Source organism: Callorhinus ursinus, unplaced genomic scaffold (genome assembly GCF_003265705.2).
Source record: "Callorhinus ursinus isolate GAN/ISIS: 27379988/994484 unplaced genomic scaffold, GSC_fseal_2.0 scaffold5, whole genome shotgun sequence".
NCBI classification, from domain to species: Eukaryota; Metazoa; Chordata; class Mammalia; order Carnivora; family Otariidae; genus Callorhinus; species Callorhinus ursinus.
The window spans coordinates 63,044,325-63,068,149 of NW_027397067.1; the positions used below are offsets into that span (position 1 = coordinate 63,044,325).

Genomic DNA, 23,825 nt, shown 5'->3' on the forward strand with positions numbered 1-23,825 from the left:
GGTGTTCCACATTTCTCTGAGGTTCTGTTCATTTTTCTTCATTCTTTTTGTTTTCTGTCCTTTGGTTTGCCAAGTCTCTATCAATCTAACTTCCACTTCACTGATTCTTCCAAATTTGTTGGTTCCTCTAGTGAACTGTTCATTTCAGTTATACTTTTTAACTCCAGAGTTTCCATTTGGTTATTTTAAAAATAATTTCTCTTTATTGATATTCTTTGTTTGCTGAGAAAGTGTCATCATAGCTTCCTTTATTTCCTTAAGTATGGTTTAATTCTTTGAATATACTTATAACAGCTGCTTTGAAGTCTTTGTCCACTAATTTGACAATGAGCACCCCTCATAGTTTCTGTTGCCTGTTTTCCTTCAATGTATGAGTCACACTTTCCTGTTTCCTTTTTTTTTTTAAGATTTTATTTATTTATTTGACAGAGAGAGAGAGAGAGAGCACAAGTAGGCAGAGTGGCAGGCAGAGGGAGAGGGAGAAGCAGGCTCTCTGCTGAGCAGGGAGCCCAATGTGGGGCTCAATCCCAGGACCCTGATATCATGACCTGAGCCGAAGGCAGCTGCTTAACTGACTGAGCCACCCAGGCACCCCCACATTTTCCTGTTTTTTTTTTTCCATGTCTTTTTCTTTTAATGGGACATTTTAGGTAATGTATAGCAGCAATTCTGGGTAATGATTTCTCTCCTCCCTTTCTGGGCTTTTGTGTGAGCATGCACACTTATTTATTTGTTTAGTAATCTGGGTATACCATTTTAATGAAATGTAATTCCCTTCTCCTGCGTCTGACAGTATGAAGCCTCAGCATATACCCAGTCATCCTGGAATGACAGTGGTTTTAGCAGGGTTTCTTTGACCTTCTCATTCCCTGACTTCTCTAGTTGTCTATCTCTTTTGTATCACACTCAGCTGTTAGACTCCATTAATTGCATGTGATTTTTCTCTTCTTTTTCTCTTCTCCATAAATTGCTCCTTGGTTTGATCTAATTAAATGCAGGCAGGGGTAGTTTGGGGCCAGTCTTTGAAACTTTTCTCACATCAGGGGGCACTTAGAAGCTATGTGTTTTCCTAATTCTTTCTAGTAAACTAGCTGGCCTATGGTTTAGCTTGATGCTCAGAACTACCAGCCCCTCTTAATTTCTTTCTACCAAATCTTCATTATTTTAGAGAATGCCCTTAGGTTTGAACTTCCCTTCATTGTTTCAAATAAAGTCAGTTCCTTTAGGGGTGAGCTTCAGACCTCTCTGTTCTTACTGGCTGCATCACACCCCCTGGGCAAAATCTCTGAGCCACTGATTCAGGTGCTGGACAGTGACAGAGGTCTGCTTCTCTTGGAGTGACACCTCTGCTTTATAAGCAGAGACCTGGGGAGGGGTAGTAGCCTCTGTCCTTCTCAGTTTGTCTCTCCTGGCATGGAATCTTCCCCTATGGGTTAGCTGGGGTGAGGATAATATCAGAGACACATTATTCTCAGACTTCCATGCTTGGGGTAAAGCCTCCACCCTATGAGTGGGGGCTGGATGGAGGAGAGGAGTATCCAACCTCATGGATGCACTCACTGAGAACTTAGTCTCTGTAACTTGAAGTTGTATGTGATTAGAAATATTGGCCTGTTGCTCCTGGTAAAATACTGTATCCCTTGATTGGGAACTGAGGGGAATGGCAGCTCTTTTTGGCCACACCTGCCTAGAGTGGAGCTTCTATCAAGCTCAGCTAGCAAGGAGAGACAGGGAGGGAGAGGGTGATGATTCAAGTGCCACTGATTCTCACTGATCTTACATATTTAGTAGATTTTGCTGAATAAATATTTCTCCATTTGCTGTACACTCTTAGGACAATTTCCAGAGACTTTAAATAGTTGTGTTGTTTTTTTAAAACCACTTTCACTAGTTATGGTTGTTTCACTGGAGAATAGGTATGCCAATCTCTTGCCACATTTCCAGAAGTTTTAGCCCCTTTTAAAAAATAGAATTCCATAAGCTAACATTATAATTGCTAGTTTTTGTTGTCTTTGCTGACTTTGATTTTTAAGTTGTAATAATAATTGCTAGTAAGGTAGAGAGATGCTATCTTTTCCTGATCAAGTTGACTTGATTCCTCTCAAATAAACTTACATGCAAATCTGAAAACAGAAGTGGGAAAAGGGAAGCAAGTGGGAACAACATTTTATAATTTGTCATTAAAAGCATACAATGTTTTTTTCTTTTTAGTTTTAAAAGGGAAACACCAAGACTAAAGTGAATTTATAGTTTATGAAGGAAATCAAGCATGTAGGCACTGGCTACCAAGATGAGACCCCCGTTTTTATTCTGACCCTACTATATTTTAATGTGGGTAAGTCACTACAAATCCACATATGAATTGCTGCATCTACTCCATGACAATCTTGTTTTCAACATGGCTTCACTAACTGGAACCACTTTTAGTAGGGTACATGTGAATTAATAAAAATGTTATTGTTGTAAAAGCTAATATTTGTTGAGTGCATATGCCAAATGCTTTAAAAACTGTTTTAAATTTATTATTCCAATTAATTCTAATAACATTACTATGAGGCAGTTTGGATTATTACTGTCCCTATCTTATAGATGAAGCAACTAAGGCACAGAGAGGTTAAGTTACTTGCCTAATATCACAGTTTATCAGTGATGAGGCTAGATCTGAACCAAGGCAGACTTGTTTCTAGAACTTTCCTGAAACTTTGTACTATACTAATACTTAAAAAAAAAAATTCATTTCATTACCCAAGAGGCATATAGTAACCTCCTAAGAGTGTTGCTTAGGAAAATTTCTCTAAGGGAATTATTCATTCACTTATTCAACAAACTCTCTGAGCACCTATTACAGCCATGAAGCTGGATTGTTCAATTAAGCATGGAAACTGAATACCAACCTTTTAAGATAAAAGTTGACTCCTCTCAGAATGGAAAATAACTTCATGAGAATCAAAACCCAAGAGTCACACTGTTAAGCAATAGCTGTGATTGTGGGAAAGGTCTTAAGATTTTAATGAGCATGTACTACAAGCCAGGCACCACGTTAAGCTAAAATGCTTTATGTAAGTAATTTCATGTCCTTCCTCCAAAAACCACAAGTAGTTAAGAGCTCTAAGTCTACCTTGCGGGGTCTGAATCCACTTCTATCAGAGACTAGCTGTGTAAATCAGATATATTATTTAACATCCCTGGGCCTTAGTTTCCTTATCTGGAGATTGAAGATAATAATACTTTGTAGCAGGTAGGAATGTATTTCAACTGCAAGTAAAGAAATATCTGATAATAGTGGCTTAAACAAATAAGGGTCTATTCTTCCACATAACGGGAAGCCTGAAAAATGGAGACCTGCAGATGTTGGTTTAGCATTTCTATGATGTCAGGGTTGGCATTTGTGATGCTTTCAGCCCTTTTTTGGGAAGCACAAGCTAGCTGCTGCAGTTCCAGACATCATGTCAGTATTCAGGGCAGAAAGAGAAGAGGGGACCAGCCATGAGGGTTCTCTTTGATCCATAAAACTAAGGCAGAAGCAGCAGATTTCTGCTTATGTCTCCATGGCCAGAACCCTGTCATATATGGTCAGTTGAGCTACAAGTGAAGCTTGAAAAGCAAATACGTAGGAGATTCATTGTCACCCACACAAAATCAGGGTTCTAGAAGCAAGGGAGGGGAGAATGAGAATTATGGGATGAGCACCTAAAGAAGTGTTTGCTACACTCCTTCATGGGTGGGAGAATTGAGAGAAGTTCTGCTGCAAACTTAATGCAATCTGGCGTCCTCATCCAGGGCCAATAGATGTTAGCTATTTTATTTGCAAATGAAGAGGTTGAACAGCTTACTTCAAATCATAGTTTCTATACAAGAGAGACAAAATTTAAAGGCAGCCTTGTGGACTCCAAAGTGTATGCAGTAACATATAGGTAAAGGGGATCAACAGTGCACTTATCGTGATGAGCACTGAGAAATGTACAGAATTGTTGAATCATTATATTGTGCCCCTGAAACTAATATAACACTGTATGGTAATTATACCTCAATTAAAAAAAAAGTCATTAGGGCAACTGGGTAGAGGCACTTAAAGGGTTCTTTTCCTCCTGAACTCCTTTTTGTGCTCTACTTAATATTCACGGTTTTTTCCTCCATAGATATGCTAAGGTATGCCTCAGCTGGAGCCCCTGCAGTAATTAGTGGAAAAAGAAGTGAAGTACACAGCTCTTGTGTTAAGTCTTCTGAATCACCAGGCAACTACCTAAGATGCAGCAGAAAGACATCTGCGTTTAACAAAAAACTCTTGTATTTAATAGAAGAATTGCCATGAAGCCCGATTGTTTGATTAAGCATGGAAGCCAAATACTGACCTTTTAGGATAATAGTTGGCTCCTCTCAGAATGGAAAACAACTGCATGAGAATCAAAACCTGATGTGTAAGTGTCCCCTCAAAGCAAGATATTCAAAAGATGTTAGAAGCTTTAGCCAGGAAAATCGACATCTCCTCTTTTTCAGCTACAAAAACTTACCATTACTAATTAAAACCACAATATTGAAGATGATGCCTCCCCTACCGCATGAAAGACTTGGTTCCATATTTGCAAGGTGTAAGGAAAACGTGAGGTCTGGTGACCTCATATATAATAACCCCACACATATAATTACTGTGTACAGAGGTGTCTGGAGAGCAGATTTTTAATCAATGCCAGGAGAAGCCTGTATTGCATTAATAGAAAATGTAGAACACATGGTTCCAAGCCTGTTTGCTTAACCATAAAATGAGCAGAGTATTGCTGACTTGACTTCTTCCCATAGGGTGAAAGAGCAGAAGATAAGTTTCATGAAGACACAATCTATGTCCACAGAGATGGCAATGTTTGTTATTCTTGAGGAATTCAAGGATGACCAACTTTGACCTTGCCAAGGAGGAACATGAAAATGACAATCATAGCAACAATCAACCACCCACACAACAAACTGTTTACCACTGCCATCATCATTTCATAAAAGGACGTTTTAAACACCACGCTACTAGGATAGACATACTTATTCTCAAAGCAAAAGACAGTACTCTACATGGAATCAGTTTTACGGAAGTCTTACTGCCTCCTCCCAAATTTTCCTTGTTTGATATGCACAAATTAACATTTAGGTCACAGAGCCCATCCCGGCATTGTTTTCTTGGATGGACTTTCTGGACATGGGGTTTCAAGGACAATCTCTGATGTGGAATTACAGGTAGGGCCCAGAAGTTTCAGGATGCAAGCAATTAAAAATCTATACTAGGAAATTTTTACAGTGTTTATCTATAATTGGAGCAGAGAATTTGGCAAGGCTTCCCCCATGCGCCTCATGGTCTGTCTTAAAGTATCTCAATAGTTTGTTTAGACTTCAGGTTCAAGTACCTTACATATTCATTTAACTCTATTACTAGAACCTAGACACCTTGAAGGCAGGGGACTTACATACATCCAGTGATATCTGCTGACTTGGTGGGAGCTTGATGATTGTAGATTCTGTAAAAGTTCTAAAAGCCCATCAGAGCAGCTGATGAACATCACTGTGAGCTGGTCTGGGGGAAAAGCTGGGTCTGTCCAAAGAGCTAAGAAAAGAGAAAACTGTTTACTGTCAACTGAAAACTTTCATGTTCACATACCTAACTACATTGACGTCTCATGCATAGGCTGAGCATACGCAGATGGTCTGAGGCTGAAATGTAAGTTCTCTCTAGAAAATTCAAATAAAACCAATCAAGGCTATCTGTATTTAAAAGCTGAAATAAGGACTTTATAAGCTAGATTTTCTTACACCCATGTGACCTTCTCTAGGTATTTACTCTATAATGGTAATGGAATAATCACAGGAGACTGGTAGCAGGCAGGAAACTTTGAGACAGTCTTAACGAGTCTTCTCGTTCTTCAAGGTAACTGACCCCAGTGAGGTTGGGTGATTTCTTTGAGGCCATCACAAGAGACACTCACGAAGACATTGGGACATAAAACTCAGGTTTCCTGTCTTCCAGAACCATGAGCTCTCCACAGTATTACTGACTCTCTGGCTGATAAAAACACCTTCTACTTTCATATTCAATTCAATAAAAACAGCCCATGGTTAGTGCCAAGAGTGACTTGCAGTGGCATTAGATAGTTAAGGGACAATAAGCATCATAAACAGGATAATGACATGACCTCCGCCCTCAGTGAGTCATTAATTAAACGGGAAGGACTTCACACACCCAAGTAACATGTTTTTGGGGTAAAAGTTTATCTTGAGAAATAATAAAATTTTTGAATTTTTCAACCTACCCAATTTGCTGAGTCCTTTCCTCTTTCCTACTATATTCCTAATATCTAACATGTGCATGTTACACAGAATATCTGGTATAGGCAACTAAATATTCCTGTTGAAAAACAAAGTCCTCTAGTGTTTAGTTCTCAATGTTTGAAAGTAGGAATGAAATAATATACTTTATGCAATTCTCCTTTGTACAAAACTCTGCACATCAGTCTATACCCTGGCATGCAAACTTTTAATTGTAACACCAATCAAATTAAGAATGTCACTTAAGTGAATGCACATCAGTGTTACCCTAATCAATGTTCCAAACAAATACCATCATAGCAAAAGCATTGAAGGATATGACTGAACCTAAAAAACTATATGAGCACTCTGTGAGTTACTCAAGCAATGAGAAAGGAGTGAAAAGAAGTAATTCTGAGTGGTGTGAACTTTGAGGACAGGGACTGTCTGTCTTATTGATTCTATTATCATAGTCTTAGAACATGGAAAAATAATGAGCATTCAAAAATACTGTATGCACGAGTGAAAAAGAAAGAAGGGAGGGATGGAAGGACGGACAGATAGAGGTTGGTTGATTAGAACTTGAAAAATCCAAGTATCAGAGGAAGTATTTTAGTGGAGTCTCAACAGATACAACTTCCCTAGGCAGGAAAAACTCTGTAGAAAAGGGGAAAGCATTCTGGACAGGAATAGGTGGGCTCTTGCTTATCTACAGCCAAGCAGGCTGCCCACAGTCCTACTCTGGAGACAGCTGTCCACATGCACTCCAGCAACCCCTAGGAGGAGAAAGACCATAAAGTATATCGCATCGTGCTGGATATCTGTCAATATATCTACAGCTCAACTAGGATTAGCTTGGCTGACTAAATTCTTCTTTAAGAAGATAATTTGGGTAGAGGTGGTGGTAGAAAGGATACGGTTCTAGCAATGACAGATCTGGGTTAAAATTTTGTTGCTTCCACTTACTTAGCTGTGTAAACTAAATGCAAGCTCAATGAGGGCAAAAATTGTGTCTCTCTTGTTCATGAATGTATCTCAGTGTCTAGCAGATAGAATGTACCTACAAAATAGTGGACGATAAATTTTAATCATACAGTGCACATAAGACTTTCCTCATCTGTAAAAAAAAAAGGATACTGCCACTCATTTCACATGGTGCAATGAGTATGAAACAAGAAAATGCACATGTGATATGTAGCACTGTGCCAGGCTCATGGGAGATGCTTAATGAGGAGCTGTGATTAGAAACAATAAGGCTTTGTTTTGTCTTGAATGGGGATTTTCATGTAATTTTAATTAGAGATTTATAATGATCTTCTCTCTTATTAGCTGAGAGACAGTAATGAGAGTCCGGAGCAAACAGTTAGCCCAAGAATTCTCAACCTGGGTAGTACCCACTCCCAGGGGAACACTGAAGATAGGCCAGGAGTTTGATTGTTCCAGTGACTGGGCCTGGTTAGTGTGCTGGGACCAGAGTGTCAGATGTCCAGTAACATGTGGGACAGTCCCACACAAAATACTCCAACGGCCCCATCGTGCTCCTACTGAGAAGCACAGTGTAATCTTGAGAGGTAATGAAGTCTACTCGTTTCCTGCCACCTTTTGCTTTAAAACACTGTATGTACAACTTTATGAAAAGTACTTGCAAGTTTTTGCAAGTGCAATTTAAATTACACTTATCCCTATTTTGTTGTCTCACATGTACACAAAGAAATATCAGATTCTATCACAGTATAAGATAAAATCGGTTAAAATGTCATAATTATTTTTTACGACTGCACCGAGGGAAAAAGTTCTTGTGAAATAGTCAATCAAACAAAAAACATGGCACTAAAAGCAGAAAATGTGTTTGCAAAAGACATTAAGGATTTTTATCTTGTCAAAGAAGCAACTAAGACTTTTCTTAAGAGAATCAAAGAAAGCCACTTTGAAGAACTCTTGTTTCCCTCCTTCCATGTATTGTCTCCTTCTGGCCCTGTATTCCACATAGAGAACATCTGTGTCCCATTAAGATTTTAGTTCCCCTGCTGAGCAACAATCTTGCCAGTTTCAAGCCTAAGTTTTGCTTATTCCTTTGCAAAGAGGAAGACAGAGGAATGATGATAAAAGAGCAAGGCACCAAAGAGGGAGAAACACCTCAAAAGTGTAAGGTCAAAGATCTAGAATAGGGACCTTCCAAGTCGAGGGCTTGTGTACTCCGAAGGGCATACAAGAGACAGAGACTGTACTAGAGCCCCTACTTATATTTATCTATGTACATATAAATGGACATTGAGATCATCTCCTGAATCCTGTGTCAGACAATATTGTGAGGCATTTCACAGCATCAAGGGATTGGGGATGCTGTCATCCTCACTCATTCCTCTATTTTGACATATCGCTGTTTATTGTGTCCAGCTAAATGGACTTACAGGTTATGTTACCTGTTTTAACTAAACCAAACACCACAAAGTAGACAATGGTCTTTCAAAGATTTCTACAAAACACACTGGATTGAAGACAATACCAATCTTGCAAGCACATGCAAACAAATGAAAAAGAGCTAAGCCAATGCTTGTTTCATAGCATGAGCTCTACCAAAGCCACAGCGTAAGACAGAAACATGATGATCAGTTGCCTGAGTCAGTGCTGTCCAATAGGATTGATGATGAAAATGTTCTAGAGTGGCGCTGTCCAACATGGTAGCCACCAACCAGATAAAGTTATTAAACTTTTCAAATGTACCTGACACTGAGAAACTAAATTTTTATTTTTTAAATTTAATTTAAATTTAAATAACTACCTTTTAAATGGCTATTTAAATGTCTAGTGGCTACTATCTTGGACAGTGCAAGTCTAAGAGGTAACAAATAGAGCCAAGTTCTTAGGTTTGAATACAAATGCTGACACTTAGAAGCTGTGTGACCTTTACCTTAACTTTTCCATGCTTCGGTATCTTCATCAGAATCATACTGCCTATGTCATATAGTTGTTAAGATTAAGTTAGTTATTGCATAAAAAGTACTTAGAATATTGCATAATATATAGCATATTTTTATTAGCCCCTAATCAGATTGGAGAAGAAGAAATTATTCACTTGAAATACAAATTGACAAATGCTTATTACTAATGAACCTTGAACAAAGTTTATATTGGGCTTTAAGATATTAAATAGTAGGCAGGGATCACGAACTTCAGGACATTAACAAATAATTTATTTCATCTTTATCCTTCCTTGTATAATTTTATAATGAATATGGTAGCTATTAATCCAACTATATAACCCATGTAATTACTTTAAATGTGAATAACATTAAATATACCAATGAAAAGACAAAGATCGTCAGCACAGATTTAAAAAACACCACCCAAGACCAAACTATGTTATGTATTAATATATACTTATAAATATACACACATTAGATATATGCACTTTTTTTTTTAATTAATGGAATAAACAACCAAAAATGTTTAGAGATTACTGGGCTAACCCAAGAGAAATGTTTATTTTAGCAAAACAAAACAAAACAAAACAAACAAAACAAAAAACAGTGCTGGGTGTATCAGCATTCAATTACTATGTTTAAGTCATGTAGATAGAGTTAAAAAAATTTTTTCAAAGGATCATTGTTTGCCAAGAAACTTTAAAAGGCACAATAGTCTGTGATGAACAGAGGAGGTTCTCAATAATTACATTTTGTTTTATTAAACGGTAAGGATATTCTTAAGGTCTGACCATTAAGGGACAATAAATTCTCTAGAATAATTGGTCGAGAAACCTCTATTTCAGTGATAAAATAGTCCAAGTAGTATAAATACCAGGGTAAAATTAAAAATCACACATACGGAATAGCATTTTCCAAAACTACAGTAAGTGTTCCTAAGATTTTCACAGATGTGACAGAAGAAAGTTCCACAGTCAAGTAAGTTTGGGAAAATATTGTGTTAAACAGGTTTCTTTACTACAGAACTTTGGAACCTGAGAGGCCTCCGGCAGAGTGAAACTTTAAGAGGGCACATTCAGTTTCTCAATGATCTCCAATCATAAAATCCTCACTTTTTTTTTTAACAGTATCTAATTAGAGAAAAAAATTTCCTTTTTTAAGGCTAGCCCCTCAGCCTGTTCTTCTTATAAGAACTTCTTTTATATTTCTGCTCCTACGCTTTACAGTTGTCACCCTTTGGGTCTTTATCATTGCTCCCTTTGACCTCTCTCCAAATATTCCTCTGTTAAGTGCATACATTTTCTTCTAAAATCCTGAGGTGAGGAAAATGAATTTTTTTAATCTCTTCAAAAAGTAAATAATCTAGGTTATAAAAATGATCAAAATACACACTCATAGCTTAGAAGGATTACAATGCTGAGAGCACCTCTTCCTTCTCTGCAAGTGTTCCCAAATACCCTTCCCCCAGCTTCCCCCGTTAATGTTGAGCTCACTGTACCTCATTTGTCCAAACTAAGAAACCGACATCGGTGCATTAACGAAACTCCAGAATGTACTTGGCTTTCACTAGTTTTTTCACTAATGTTCTTCTGTTGCAGGATCTGACCAGGAAGACTCACTGCATTGTCATGTCTCCCTTGTCTCTTCTGATGGGACAGTCTCTTTGTCATTTCATAAATTTAATGGCTTTGAGGAGTAATGGTCAGGAATTTTGCAGTGTCCCTCAGTTGGATTTGTCTTATGTTTTTCTCATGATTAGACCAGACAGACTGGCATTGTGGGGTTTTATACCAGAGGGGCCCTTCTCATCACACCATACTAACAAGGACATATTAACATGACTTAACCCTAGTGCTGTTTACCATGGTCACCTGGCTAAAGACGCGTCTGTCAGCTTTAACTGGAAAGTTACTATTTTCCCCTTCCATACTCTATCCTTTGAAAGTGAGTCACTAAGTCCAGCTTACACTCAAAGGGCGGGATGCCAGAAGTCGAGAGCTTTGAAAGGACAGTCCCACTTGGGCTGGAGCACATTGGATATGAAGAAATTTCATTTATTTAGAGTAAGAGTTTGGAAACAGAAGAGACTGAGTTAGGAGAGGAGGATGGGGAAACTAAGTAGCTTTCCAGCTATTTACCAGACACGGATTTTCAATGGAAAGATGATACTTTGATCAATATGTCTTTTTCAGCACTAAGACTTTGGTAGTAAGGTAGCTTCTCCATTCTCTCCTTGATAATCACCCAAAAGAAATGAGACAAGAAACAAATTTTGTAAACTTCAACTTCAAAGAAGTTGAAGAAATGTGAAATACAAATCCACAACCCATGAGGCAGAGAGCGCGAAGCAGAATGCAAGACCATCTGAGACAATGCCATCCCGGCAGCTCTCAGGCCAATTCCACAAGAAGTCAGACAAAACAAAATAAATTAGAAAACTAAATTTATCAGCATTAGACAAGAGGTAATAAAATTATCATCATTTACAGATTTGGATACTTTTAAGTAAAAGCCAAGAAATACAGTTAAGATGTTGCAAATAGTGAGAATTTAGCAATGTGGTTGTGATGGCTTTTAGGGGTCAACTTGACTGCGCCAAGGGATGCCCACCTAGCTGGTTAAACATTATCTTGGGGTGTTTCTGTAAGGGTGGTCCAGGAGGAGATGAGCATCTGAGTTGGTGGGATGAGTAAAGCAGACGGCCCTCCCCAGTGTGGGTGGGCCTCACCTCACCTGCTGAGGGCCTCAACAGAACAACAGGTATGGGAAGGTTGAATGCTCTCTGTCTGACGAGAGCAAGGACAGGGACCTTCGGCCCTTACGGTCTTGGTTCTCAGAACTTCAGACCCAGATGGGAATTTATCCTAGGCTTTCTTGCTTTCAGGCCTTTGGACTACACCACTAGCTTTGCTGGGTCTCTAGCATGCAGACAGCAGACTGTAGAATTTCTTAGCCTCCAAAACTGTCAATACCTTATAACAAACATACATATATTTCTTGAGAACCCTGATTAATAGAGTAGCTAAGCACATCAGCATAAAATAATCTTATAATGAAGACATCATTTATAAAATACCAAACAAAAACAGAAACTACCTTATAATGATGTTAAAAAGAAATACTGTTCTGATAGGAATATTGACATCTCTAATACAAATCATCAACATCAGGATACCAATTCTAACTCTTGACTTAACACACAACCAATACCAACTACAAAAACAATTTCATGGAGAGACGAAAAAACCTGATTCTAATATTTATGTAGAAAAACAAATCCACAAAAAGGGAAAATTACAGGGATGGAAAATCTGTCAGTGGAAGGCAGGGGTTGGGTGGTAGAGCTGCTGACTACACAGGGGCAGCATGAATGAATTCTGCAGTGATGAAACTGGTGGTTGGAGATACAAGTCCAAGCATCTGTCAAACCCATAAAAATGTACACAAGAAGTGAGTTTTACTGGTATGTAAATTAATAAGTCAACTAGAAAAAAAAAATAACCCACAGGAACAGCAAAGAGATTATGAAAAGTAATGGAGGGGGCCTAGCTCTACCGTATTAAAACGCAGACAGCACTACAATGGTCTCATCAGCATGGTACTGGCAGATGAGCAGACAGATCCACGAAACCAGCTACAAAGTCCAGAAATGGACCCAAACAATAAGGGAATTTAGTATTCAACACTTGAAATCTAGAGAGAAAAGACGGGAGTTTTTTTTTTTTTCTTTAGTAAACTCTACACCCAACGTGGGGCTCAAACTTACAACCTCAAGATCAAGAGTCACACTCACTAGCAAATAAACCAGCCAAGCACCCCAAAAAGACAGAGTTTTAAATACATAGTGTTGGGTGGTATTCTGGAAGGAAAAAAAAAAAAAAAGGCTGGATCTCTACCTCCCATTTTCTATCAAAATAAATTCCAGATGGATTCTAGTTGGATAGAAACCTGAAACATAAAACTTTAAAACCAATAGAAAAAAGTAGAATTCTTTTATAATCATGGAATAAGAAAGACCTTTGTTAGTATGACACAAAATGTGTAGTCATAAAAGATAAGCTATACCAAAGTTAAAAATTTCTACAAATATCATTTGTTAAAAAAAAGTGTCCATACTGTATAGATGTATGTACAGACTCGCTCTGGAGAGACACACGTAATACCGCCAACAGCTTCTGGGGAAGGAGGCTGGGGAGACTTACACTAGAACTCTGTGTTGTTTGTGTGTAATTACGTATTTCAAAAACATGAATAAATTCTTGTGTTGTCTGCTCCTAACCATCAGCTTAAATAACTGAAAGCTTGCCATAAAAAAACAAACAAACAAAAACGTGTCTCACAAGAAACATCCAATTTAAATATCCAATGGAGAAAGGACAGAGGTAACATACAGTTCCTAGTACAGGGCTGGCTATACAAGATGTCCTTAAGTTATATAGGTAGCTCTTATTTGTCACCATCTTCTGACAACACTAATAGTTCTTTTGAAATATATCCTTACTATTTTCAAAGTTGGGGATTCTACATATGGTATCACACTGCACACCGTAACATAAAATACACCATTTTCCAAAAATAATTTCAGCGGACCAACACGAAATTAATCGGAATCTTGAAATAACTGCCATTTAGGCCCTTCAATATCTGATCACATTCCCTTTTGCACTAGGCTCCAAGTCAACTGCACTGCTTTACAACTCTTGAATATCCCCTTGCTTTCCTCCATCCTTTTGGAAAAACACCATTCCTTCTACTGAGAGAACTTTCCCCATCTCTACTGAAATCATTCTCCCTAGCAAGGCCAGCTCAAATCCTTCCTATCCACAAAGGTAGAGAGCTTTGTGGACAGGTACATACACAAAGAGAAGGGTAACAAAGGTATAAAAAGATACAAAGGCAGAATGGTCAGTTTAAAAAGTTATTTATTAAACAAGTTAAACACAACTAAAAGTATATTTAAAAGTCCAACATTATTGGATCCCTTTGAAACATCTATTCCGGAAGAAATACTTTTGTCAAACTAATGGTACGGGAAATGATAAAAATAGAACAGGTACGAAAAACATTTTAAACAAAGAATAAAGCACATGGTAAATTCAGAAATAAAAACAAAAACACACAAACTATGAAACCAAAATGTTTCATATATTTTTAAATGTTTCTCGTATACTCACATGAGGGCTGACTTGTCTGAGTTAGTAAACATTATATAAACACCTTTTTAAGGTATCAGACTTTGTGTTATACAGAAATAATTTTAGATTATGTGTTGGGTGTGTAAACTGTCCACATTTAGCAAACACATTCTATATATGAACATACTCACTTATACTTAATGAAAAAACATAATTTAAACATCTTGATTTGAGAACTGTGGATCTGATAGTTCTATTAAATTCCAACATTATAATCCCCAAATGCACTATGAAAAATGCTATCCAAAAAAATTTTTTTTTGTTAAAAAGAGCTGCTTCTAAACATTTCAGTATTTTAGGGCAAAAGAAAATACCAAGTATTTGTGTTCACAAATTCTGATGTTTAGCCTCTACAGCTAACACAAAAAATACCATGTAATACAGAAGGTTCCTATAGAAAAGCCTCGGTCTTTCTCAGCAGTTCCAAATGGTGTTATACAATATTTCACTGGAAATAGTGGTTTCACCACAGATCTGGCAGTAGCTTGTTTAAAACATAACTTTGCCCCATAACATCCATCAAAGACTTTAAAACATAATTGATTTTGGCAGTACACACGAAGACCATGATGTGAACGGGAACTGCCAGCGGACCTGAGAGCCTTTCTCAAGTTTGGTGTGAATGAGTGTATGAGTGTATGAGTGTATGAGTGAGTGAGTGAGTGAGTGAGTGAGTGAGTGAGTGTGTGTGTGTGTGTGTGTGTGTGTGTGTGTGTTCTAAGGAGGAAATGGGATGAGATGGTTTATTCAGAACTATAAAATATTTTTCTAATTAGATCTCAATTGCATAAATAACATAAATCAAATGTTAGAACTTACATGAGTTCTGAATTTCTATGAGAAAGGCAACTATTTTTTGTCTGTTTGTTTCCGTTTATCATTCTTTACAGAGGACAAAGCTTCAGTTATGTATATTCTTCTGGACGCTGAGGTGAGCCTCCTCTGCCCCCTTGTCAGTCTGAGAGGGAAGGAGAACGGACAGACCTGCCGCTGGCGGGGCTGGAGAAGGGGAAGGGCTCTCTGTCCCTCTCTCTACTGTCATGCTTGTGCTTGTGCTTGTGCTTATGTTTGTGCTTCTTCTTCTTCTTCTTGTGCTCATGGTGATGGTGGTGGTGGTGGTCGCTGTGTTTGGAGGACGCAGACTCCTTAGTAAACACTGACAGCGGAGCTGCTGCAACTGGATGCATACTCATCTCCAAAGGGGACTGTTCTTTACCTTCAAGATTAAAAACACCCAAATGAATGCCTGTTGATAACGAAGAAAGTGAAATGGAAGTAAGAGGGAGCTGACAAGAGTACAGAGAAGAGGGACTCTCAAGTGTTTAACAAGTCCATGGGAATAATTAGAAATGGGAGAAGGAGCTAAATAAGACATTCTATTAGTCACACACAGGTAAGCATTCAGCACTGTGGCCAGGAAACAGAGTATTTCAAGTCCTTACAGTTTATACCAATTATGATATATACCAGTGTGTTACCATCTTTTAAAAGGTAGCATTTATGTTTTAAAGTATTATGAAATGATAATAATGATTCTCATTGTGTGTGTGTTGTTAGTGAAGACCCACACTCATCCTTCAATTGTAGTTCCTTCAGCTATAGTCCGACCCTAAGGTACTGGGCAGGGAAATGGCAGTACTTTATTTCTGCCACCTGAAGAACCACTTACACACACATTAACATCCTATGCTAGTCACTGATGATAATACCACGGCAAAAATCACACTTCTATAGTTCCTTAAGGTAATTTCTTGGAAATAGACAAGCAAAAGTGAACTTTTTAAGTAGATTCAGTGCAATTAAGAAAGCCAGAAAAGGCAGTGAGTCTATAAAGGGAACACCTCTACTTAAAGACAAGAGTAGTGTCACTAAAAAAAAAAAGGATGAGAAATAGGAGACCTGTGCTCTTGAACAGATTCTGCTATTAACCTTCAGCATGCATTTTCTTTCTTTTTATCTCACCTTAAAAAAAAAAAAAATCAAATGTTTTGGAAAGTTCTTTCCATTTAACATTCTATCAGTCCAGGAATCTACAGCAGTAGTTCTCAGACTCTAGCGTATAACAATTTCTTGCTTCCTCCCGATGCTACAATCCTTGGGCCACACCCCAAGGAAGACTTCTCTCTGTGTGACTCTGGACTGATGGTACTGCTTTACATGCAGCCAGCTAAGAAAAAGGATCATCTCAGATACCCACCTTTCTAAATCTGGGTGGTTACCAAATCTCGTTGGTTTTCACATACAAATATCTCTTTCATCTGCCCCTACGCTGTCTGCAACTGTATGAATTCAGACACCTCACCTCATCCTGATGGCGGTATTAGTCTCCCGTGAACTGGTTCCTATGCCCAAAGTGTCTTATACTCAAATCCGTATTTTACACAGCTGCACAGAAGCTGATTTTGCCCCACACGGGTTATTCGGCAATATCTGAAGACACTGTTGTTGTCACACCTGGGGTAGGACTGGGGGAGGAAGTGATATGGGCCTCCCACGGGTAAAGCCTAGGGAGGCACAGGACATCACACCATGCATAGGGCGGCTCCTACAACATAAAATTCCCATGCCCAAAATGTTAATAGTGTTTAGGCTGGAAGACCCTGCTGCGTAGTGATCTTCCTAAAAACAAAGCTATCCATAATTATCTGCTTAAAAACTCAGCTGATTCTAAAAACAACAAAAACAACAAAAAACCACTCAGTTGGTTCTACCAAGAGAATAAAAGCCAAACTCCTTGGACTTAAATGCAGCAGTTTCTGAAAACATAGGTTTTATCCAAACTAGCTAAGAAAAAAAAAAAAAAAACCTTTTCACTAAAATGGACTTTTTAAAGTAAATTCTCAGCACTAATTTTGATCCAAACTAGCCCCAAACCATGGCTCTTACCAAAACAGACATCACCACAGAAGTTTTCTAAAAATCAGTTTCAGCACTGATTTTACTGACAGCTTACAATCTGTCCTGAACCTACCATTCCAGCCCTATATTCCGCTATCACTATCTATGCACTTGAGGGTAGCCCTTCACTAACTGTGAACTTGTAAATGCTACTTCCTATGCTTGAAATGCCCTTCCCTATTTGTCTAACTCACAAATTCATTTAACAAGTAACAGGAACTATATGGGAACTGGGGAAAATAGTGACGAACTGGACAGATCTCGGTCCTCCTGCCATTTACATACTAGCTGAGAAGAAATTGAGTAAGTACAACCAAGTAATAAAAAGATAAAACTCAGAGTGAACCAGTAGCACAACAGGAGACTTAAATTAGTTGTGGGGGGATCAGAGGCAAACTTCTGCAAGGAAGTAATGTTTAAACGGTAACCTGGAGCAGACAAAAGGGAAGGAAAAAACATTTTAGGCTCTTTAATAATTTAAAACTCAGCTCAAATGTCATTTAAGAAGTGCTCCCCAAACTGCCCCAAAAGAATTTGTTCTTTCACGTTCCCACAACATAATATGGAAAGGGAATTACAGCACAGAGGACTCAAGTGACTTGCCCGAGGTGGCACTGGCAGGTCTCAGCTACAAACCCCAAGAGCCTGCCTTCAGTGTGTGCTCCTAAGTGCCCCGCCCGGCTGCACGCAGCAGGGTGCACCCGGCAGCACAGCTTTTCATCTGTGGGGCTCTTTCATTCCACTCCCAGCGTCTCGAGAACAGGGAGCTCATCTCTTTCATCTTTGTATCCCAGTGTGCCACCCGGTATCTAGCACGCCCTCCATCTCCCCTCCCCACCCCTGCTGAAGCTTGCTAAACAAATGAATGAATTCAACAGAAATATCTAATAATTGTGTTTCTTTTAGAAAGGATGTTCGGTGAACTCAGTCCAACTAAATGCAATCTAAAGGTCACTAATTTTGAAGGAAGAGGGATAAAGCACAGAAACTATTACAGACCATTTATTCAACTAGTACTGACTACTATACTTCTTTTGTGTCAGGCACTGTTCCAACATTTCAGGACAAATGAATAAATCAAAAATTCCTGCCCTCACAGATTATTCATATTTTACTACTACAAAATTATCGTTTTATTTTCATGATATTTTGGTAAAGATAACACTAATAATGATGCATAAACCAATTACAGAGATTATTTACATACAGAGCAAGTTTTGGGATCTGTATCTTTTGCAATAATTGGTACCAAGATAGTATTCAGAAAAATTCTGAGAGATATCTGAATTAGAGTACCAGCCAAATACGCCACTCTAAGATTTTAATTTAGATTTTAAATAAATTATATGAGTATGTTTCCAAAATATGAGAAAATAGCTCCATACCTAACAGGATACAGAGCCAGGTGATAAGGAAAAGTGATGATAAGAGACTTTAAAGCCTCATGAACAAATCCCTTCAGAGCCTACCTCATGATTTAGTCTACAACACCAGACTGTGAGCTTTCCAATTGGCTGTCCGCACTATTAAGAGTCTGAGGTCCTCTTCTGCACTGAGAGAAGTTTCATCATCTTAAACACCTGCCAAGCAACTTGGATTTCAGAAAAACCAATAATTACACTGGAAACTGTACTTCCTAGCAGAGACAACTGCCAAATAGACAACCAAGTGTACTTGGGTATACTCTTTTCCAAGGAATACTTATAACCACTTCAAAATCCAATGTCTTGTCTAGTGGCCTTATACTTAGCATTAAAGATACACTGATTGTAACTCTTGCATGTCTCTTGATTTGTATTTAGTCTATTAATAAGACAATGGATTAGCTAGATCCAAAGGAGAAGGTGTTAGGAACCAGGGCTCCCAGGACAAATGACTGATTTTGGGCTGGGCAGAATATTTACAAAATGAACCTGAAAAATCTCGTATAATGGCAAGGAAGTTAAGTTCTTCTCCACAGACCCAAGAATCAACTTCTAAGAGGTTCTCACTGCCCAAAGATGGGACAATTTGAATAATAAGAACAATAACTAAAGGACTGGAACTGATTATTCACCATTGGAGGATGCTAGTTAGCCAACTCACTATTTGGGAAATTATTAAATAAAAAGAGAAGCCATTATCTTTCTCCTCCTGTATAATCTATACCACTGGGTCATAATAGATGAGGGGGACTTTAGCTTTACAGAAGTAAACCAGTTTATAAAAATGGACAGATGAATTAGAATATCACCATCTTGCAGGGGCGCCTGGGTAGCTCAGTCTGTTGAGTGTCTGACTCTTGATTTTGGCTCAGGTCATAATCTCAGGGTCGTGAGATCGAGCCCTGCATCAGGTTCCATGATCAGCAGGGAGTCTGCTTGAGATTCTCTCTCTCCCTCTGTTCCTCCCCCTGCCCGCGTGCGCACACACTCTCTCCAAATACATATATAACATCTTAAAAAAAAAAAAGAATATCACCATCTTGCAACCCTTAGTGAAATAATGGATCTAGGCCTTAAACATCTTAGTGGCTAACCTCATAAAAGAGTGAACTTTTAATCATAGGAAACAAACTGAAGGTTGCTGGAGGGGAAGGGGTGGGGGATGAGGGAACTGGGTGATGGGCATTAAGGAGGGCACATGCATGTATGAAGACTGGATATAAGACTGATGAATCACTGAACTCTACATCTGAAACTAATAATACACTATGTTAATTGAATTTATATTAAAAAATTAAAAATAATTAAAAATAAAATATAACTTCCACTATTTAAAAAAAATTTAAAAAAAAAGAGTCAACGAGACAGTGTATGTTTCCAGATGGAAGAACACAACGCCATCTATAAACCTGAATAAATTAAGTTTCTATATCCAACTACAAATTCACAGGAAATAAAGAGGACTCTAACACGTTAATTATACCATTATATGAATTAGCAAAACCCAGACTTGAAAACTACAGATCAAAACCCTGGTTTCTTTAACAAATACATTATAAAGGGAAGAAAAGAGAGAAAAAGATAAACATGAAACTTCAAATTTAAAAGGATGTAAAGGACATATCAGCCAACTGCAACGTGTAGACCTTATGTGGATAATGATTCAAAAAATAAAGTGTTAAAAAAAATATTAGAATAATGGCACAAGTCAACAGAAACTTATACAGTGACTGGATATTTAAAAATATGAAAAAAATTAATTTTTTAAAGTATAAGAATGTTACTGTGGTTATGACTTTTTAAAGTCCTCATCTTTTTTTGGGCGCCTGGGTGGCTCAGTTGGTTAAGCGACTGCCTTCAGCTCAGGTCATGATCCTGGAGTCCTGGGATCAAGTCCCACATCGGGCTCCCTGCTCAGCAGGGAGTCTGCTTCTCCCTCTGACCCTCTTCCCTCTCGTGCGCTCTCTCATTCTCTCTCTCTCAAATAAATAAATAAAATCTTTAAAAAAAAGAAAAAAAAAAATAAAGTCCTCATCTTTTAGAGGTATATACTAAGTTGTTCATGAAGAAAGTGATGATACGTGGAATTTGTTTCAAAATAGTTCATAAGGGTGGAAATGGGTAAGGATATAGATTAAACAAGACTGACCATGAGCTGATCACTGTAGAAGCTGAGTAATGGATACAAGGGGGTTCATTACACTAGTCTGACTCCTTCACAGTTTTCCATAATAGTGTTTTTTAAAAAGGAGAAGTTAAGGCAGTTTGACGCTATCCATGAAAATGTTAAATGCCCAGAGTCTTCCATTTAGAACGTTCACTTCTAGAAATCTATCCCACATATGTGCTCATGCATATATGCAAAGACACATACATAAAAATATTCACCAGAATAGTGTTTTAACAGCAGAACGTCTGATAAAACCTAATGTTACTCTATCACCACCACACCCTTTAGCTCTTAAGTTTTCACTTATTATAGACAATATATATTTCTATGTATTAAGATTATTTAAGAGAGAGAACATATGCGTGGGGGGGGGGCAGAGGGAAAGGGAGAGAGACTCTCAAGCAGACTCCCCGCTGAGCCAGACAATGCAGGGCTCAACCTCACAACCCTGAGATAATGACCCAAAGCAAAATCAAGAGCCCGACGGCCTAACTGGCAGAGCCACCCAGGCCCCCGACAAAATATATTTTTTTGTTTGCCTAATCTCTCTCTTTCCTGGAAAATTTTAGCAGGTCTAAGCCAAGGTGGTAAGAAAGTACAATTTCCTTCCCGAAAGCCCTTTTAATGACCTGAAATATAAGTCTCTATGATAGATAGCACATATAGCAAAAAAAGGAGATATATGTAATTCAGAACATATTTTCCTATTTCATGTTATATGAAAAGAACAAAACAAATGCTACGTTTTGTTGTTCTACCCAACATAAAATCTTTCCTAGAGATCTAGTAAAATGCACTATGGATAAGGATTTTAGCTGCAGTCAATTTAACAAATGCAAAATCAACCAAAGAGGTACTTAATATTAAGCCTAATGCAGAAGCTTCTCAGCCCATCTGATTGAAGTGTTAATAACAGTCAGTAACTTGCTAATTCTCTTAAATACATGCACATTAGGTATATGTTTAAACTTAGCACAAAGCCTGCAGTTTTTATTAGGGAAAGTGTGAAGTCTGGTCTTTGGATTCTTTGGATCACTGTAAAAAATAAAGTGTAAAATTAGATCATTAAAATTTAAGTAAAAAAAATCTGTTTTTCATATTAGAGTTTCAAAAGAAAGAACTAGTACTCTCAAGATATAGATAGAAATAAGGTATCTTTTTTGTGGGAAAGATTTCACGCACTAGAACAGTGCTTTTCTGACTTAGGCAAGGTGTTACATACACAACAGCCCTAACTAGGCAAAATGCAGGAACTCTCCTTCTTTTCTTCCCCGCAGAACCGTCAGGGATTTCCCTCTTGCCCCTGTGCCTGTCACTCCTCCTCTGTGCTTCACACAAGCCTTGCAGCAACTTGGGACACAGACTGGCCACGCTGGGCCTTCGGGCAGCTGCAGTGGTCGAGAGGACACAGGAGGCTGTATGGCCTCCCGTCCTTACCTCAGGGGAGAAAAAGGTGATAGTAAAGGAAGGAAGGAAAATACCCCTGCCACTTCTCTTTTCTTACCCCCAAATGGCTTAACCTACCACAGATATCATCTCTAAAATATTCTTCTATCAGACACAAGGAAAGAGGAAACTGGAGGAAAAAAGAACAAAAAAGAAACTATGACCTATCCACTACTTAACAGTTTCCACCTCTTCTTTTTTTTTAAGATTTTATTTATTTATTTGACAGAGAGACAGAGCACAAGCAGGGGGAGCAGCAGACAGTAGGAGAGGGAGAAAGAAGCAGGCTCCCTGCTGAGCAGGGAGCCGGATACGGGGCTCAATCCCAGGACCCCCGGGATCATGACCTGAGCTGAAGGCAGAAGCTTAACCAACTGAGCCACCCAGGCACCTCCACCTCTGCTTTATTTTACCTACACCCCATTTGTTTACCCCCATCCAGATGACATCTGCAACACATTCCAGTTCTCAATCATCATCTGGTTTGTTGGTTCTAAGGGAGCCATCTCAGAAATCATCTCGGCTCAAAAAAAAGGAAGCAGGGCTCCCAATATCAAAAGCCCTGGACCAAAGGAGATAGCATAATTCCAGCGCAACACAAAATGGAAGGCACATCCCTGCTTAAGAGGACCTCTCAGGTAACTCTTTTTCAAGAGAAGTCGGAAATCCAGATTTTTATTGTGTAATCTCTTTTTAGTAAAGTACTTCAAAAACTTTTGCAAGACTTCTACAGACCAAGTAAAAGATGCCTCAGTTGGATGTGCTGAATAAGGCTCCAAATAAGGCTCATTTGTGAGCTCTAATCTAGAATCCCTTAGAGAATTAAGAGGGGTCACAGCTTCCCTTATACTGATTCTAGGCCTCCTCTCCTTAGCCCTCCACTCATAACCTCAGGCCAGGCTAGCTACCAACGCAAGAGACCCTGGCTCCTTCTGGGAGGCAGGAAGAGAGGAAGTTCCTGTTTTACTGCCAACTTTATTTGAGTTAGGCTGAAGTTGTGCTTCTGACATTCCAAAAGATGGAGCTCTAAGTGCCCCTTCTCTCAAAAACATTGTTATACACAGTGGCTAGGTTTGATACTATTATTCTTCATGTATGGTATAAGTTAAAAGGGATTTTAACTTTGTTGGCTAGTTTGAGAGTTACCCATCAAATGTAACAATGTGTCTATGGGAATACACGTTTAGAATTCCACAATAAATATATGTACAAATAATCTTCTGGAACACTACCATTTGTAAAATGAAGGTTTTCTAAATTCTAATAATATCACTACTGAATTTTAAAACTTGCTCACTGGCCACAGGGTACCGAACAGCATAAACACGTTTAAAGAAAATTACAAAGGCACATTAAAAATATATTCACAGGGACGCCTGGGTGGCTCAGTTGGTTAAGCGACTGCCTTCGGCTCAGGTCATGATCCTGGAGTCCCGGGATCGAGTCCCACATCGGGCTCCCTGCTCAGCGGGGAGTCTGCTTCTCC

At 38.5% G+C, this 23,825-nt stretch overlaps 1 protein-coding gene across 4 annotated transcripts in view; it reads right to left on the minus strand.

The window, feature by feature from the left end:
• Positions 1-14,111: 14,111 nt before the first annotated feature.
• TAF2 (TATA-box binding protein associated factor 2) overlaps positions 14,112-23,825 on the minus strand; it is an 83,500-nt gene continuing 73,786 nt past the window's right edge. For 2 of the 4 annotated variants that reach the window (XM_073893154.1, XM_073893152.1), the window contains one exon: positions 14,112-15,617. In XM_073893154.1, coding sequence (XP_073749255.1) covers positions 15,355-15,617 — 263 coding nt within the window. In that variant the 3' untranslated portion in view covers positions 14,112-15,354. Of the gene's footprint in view, positions 15,648-23,825 lie in introns of all 4 variants that reach the window. The other 2 variants (XM_073893153.1, XM_073893151.1) reach the window with 1 other exon arrangement.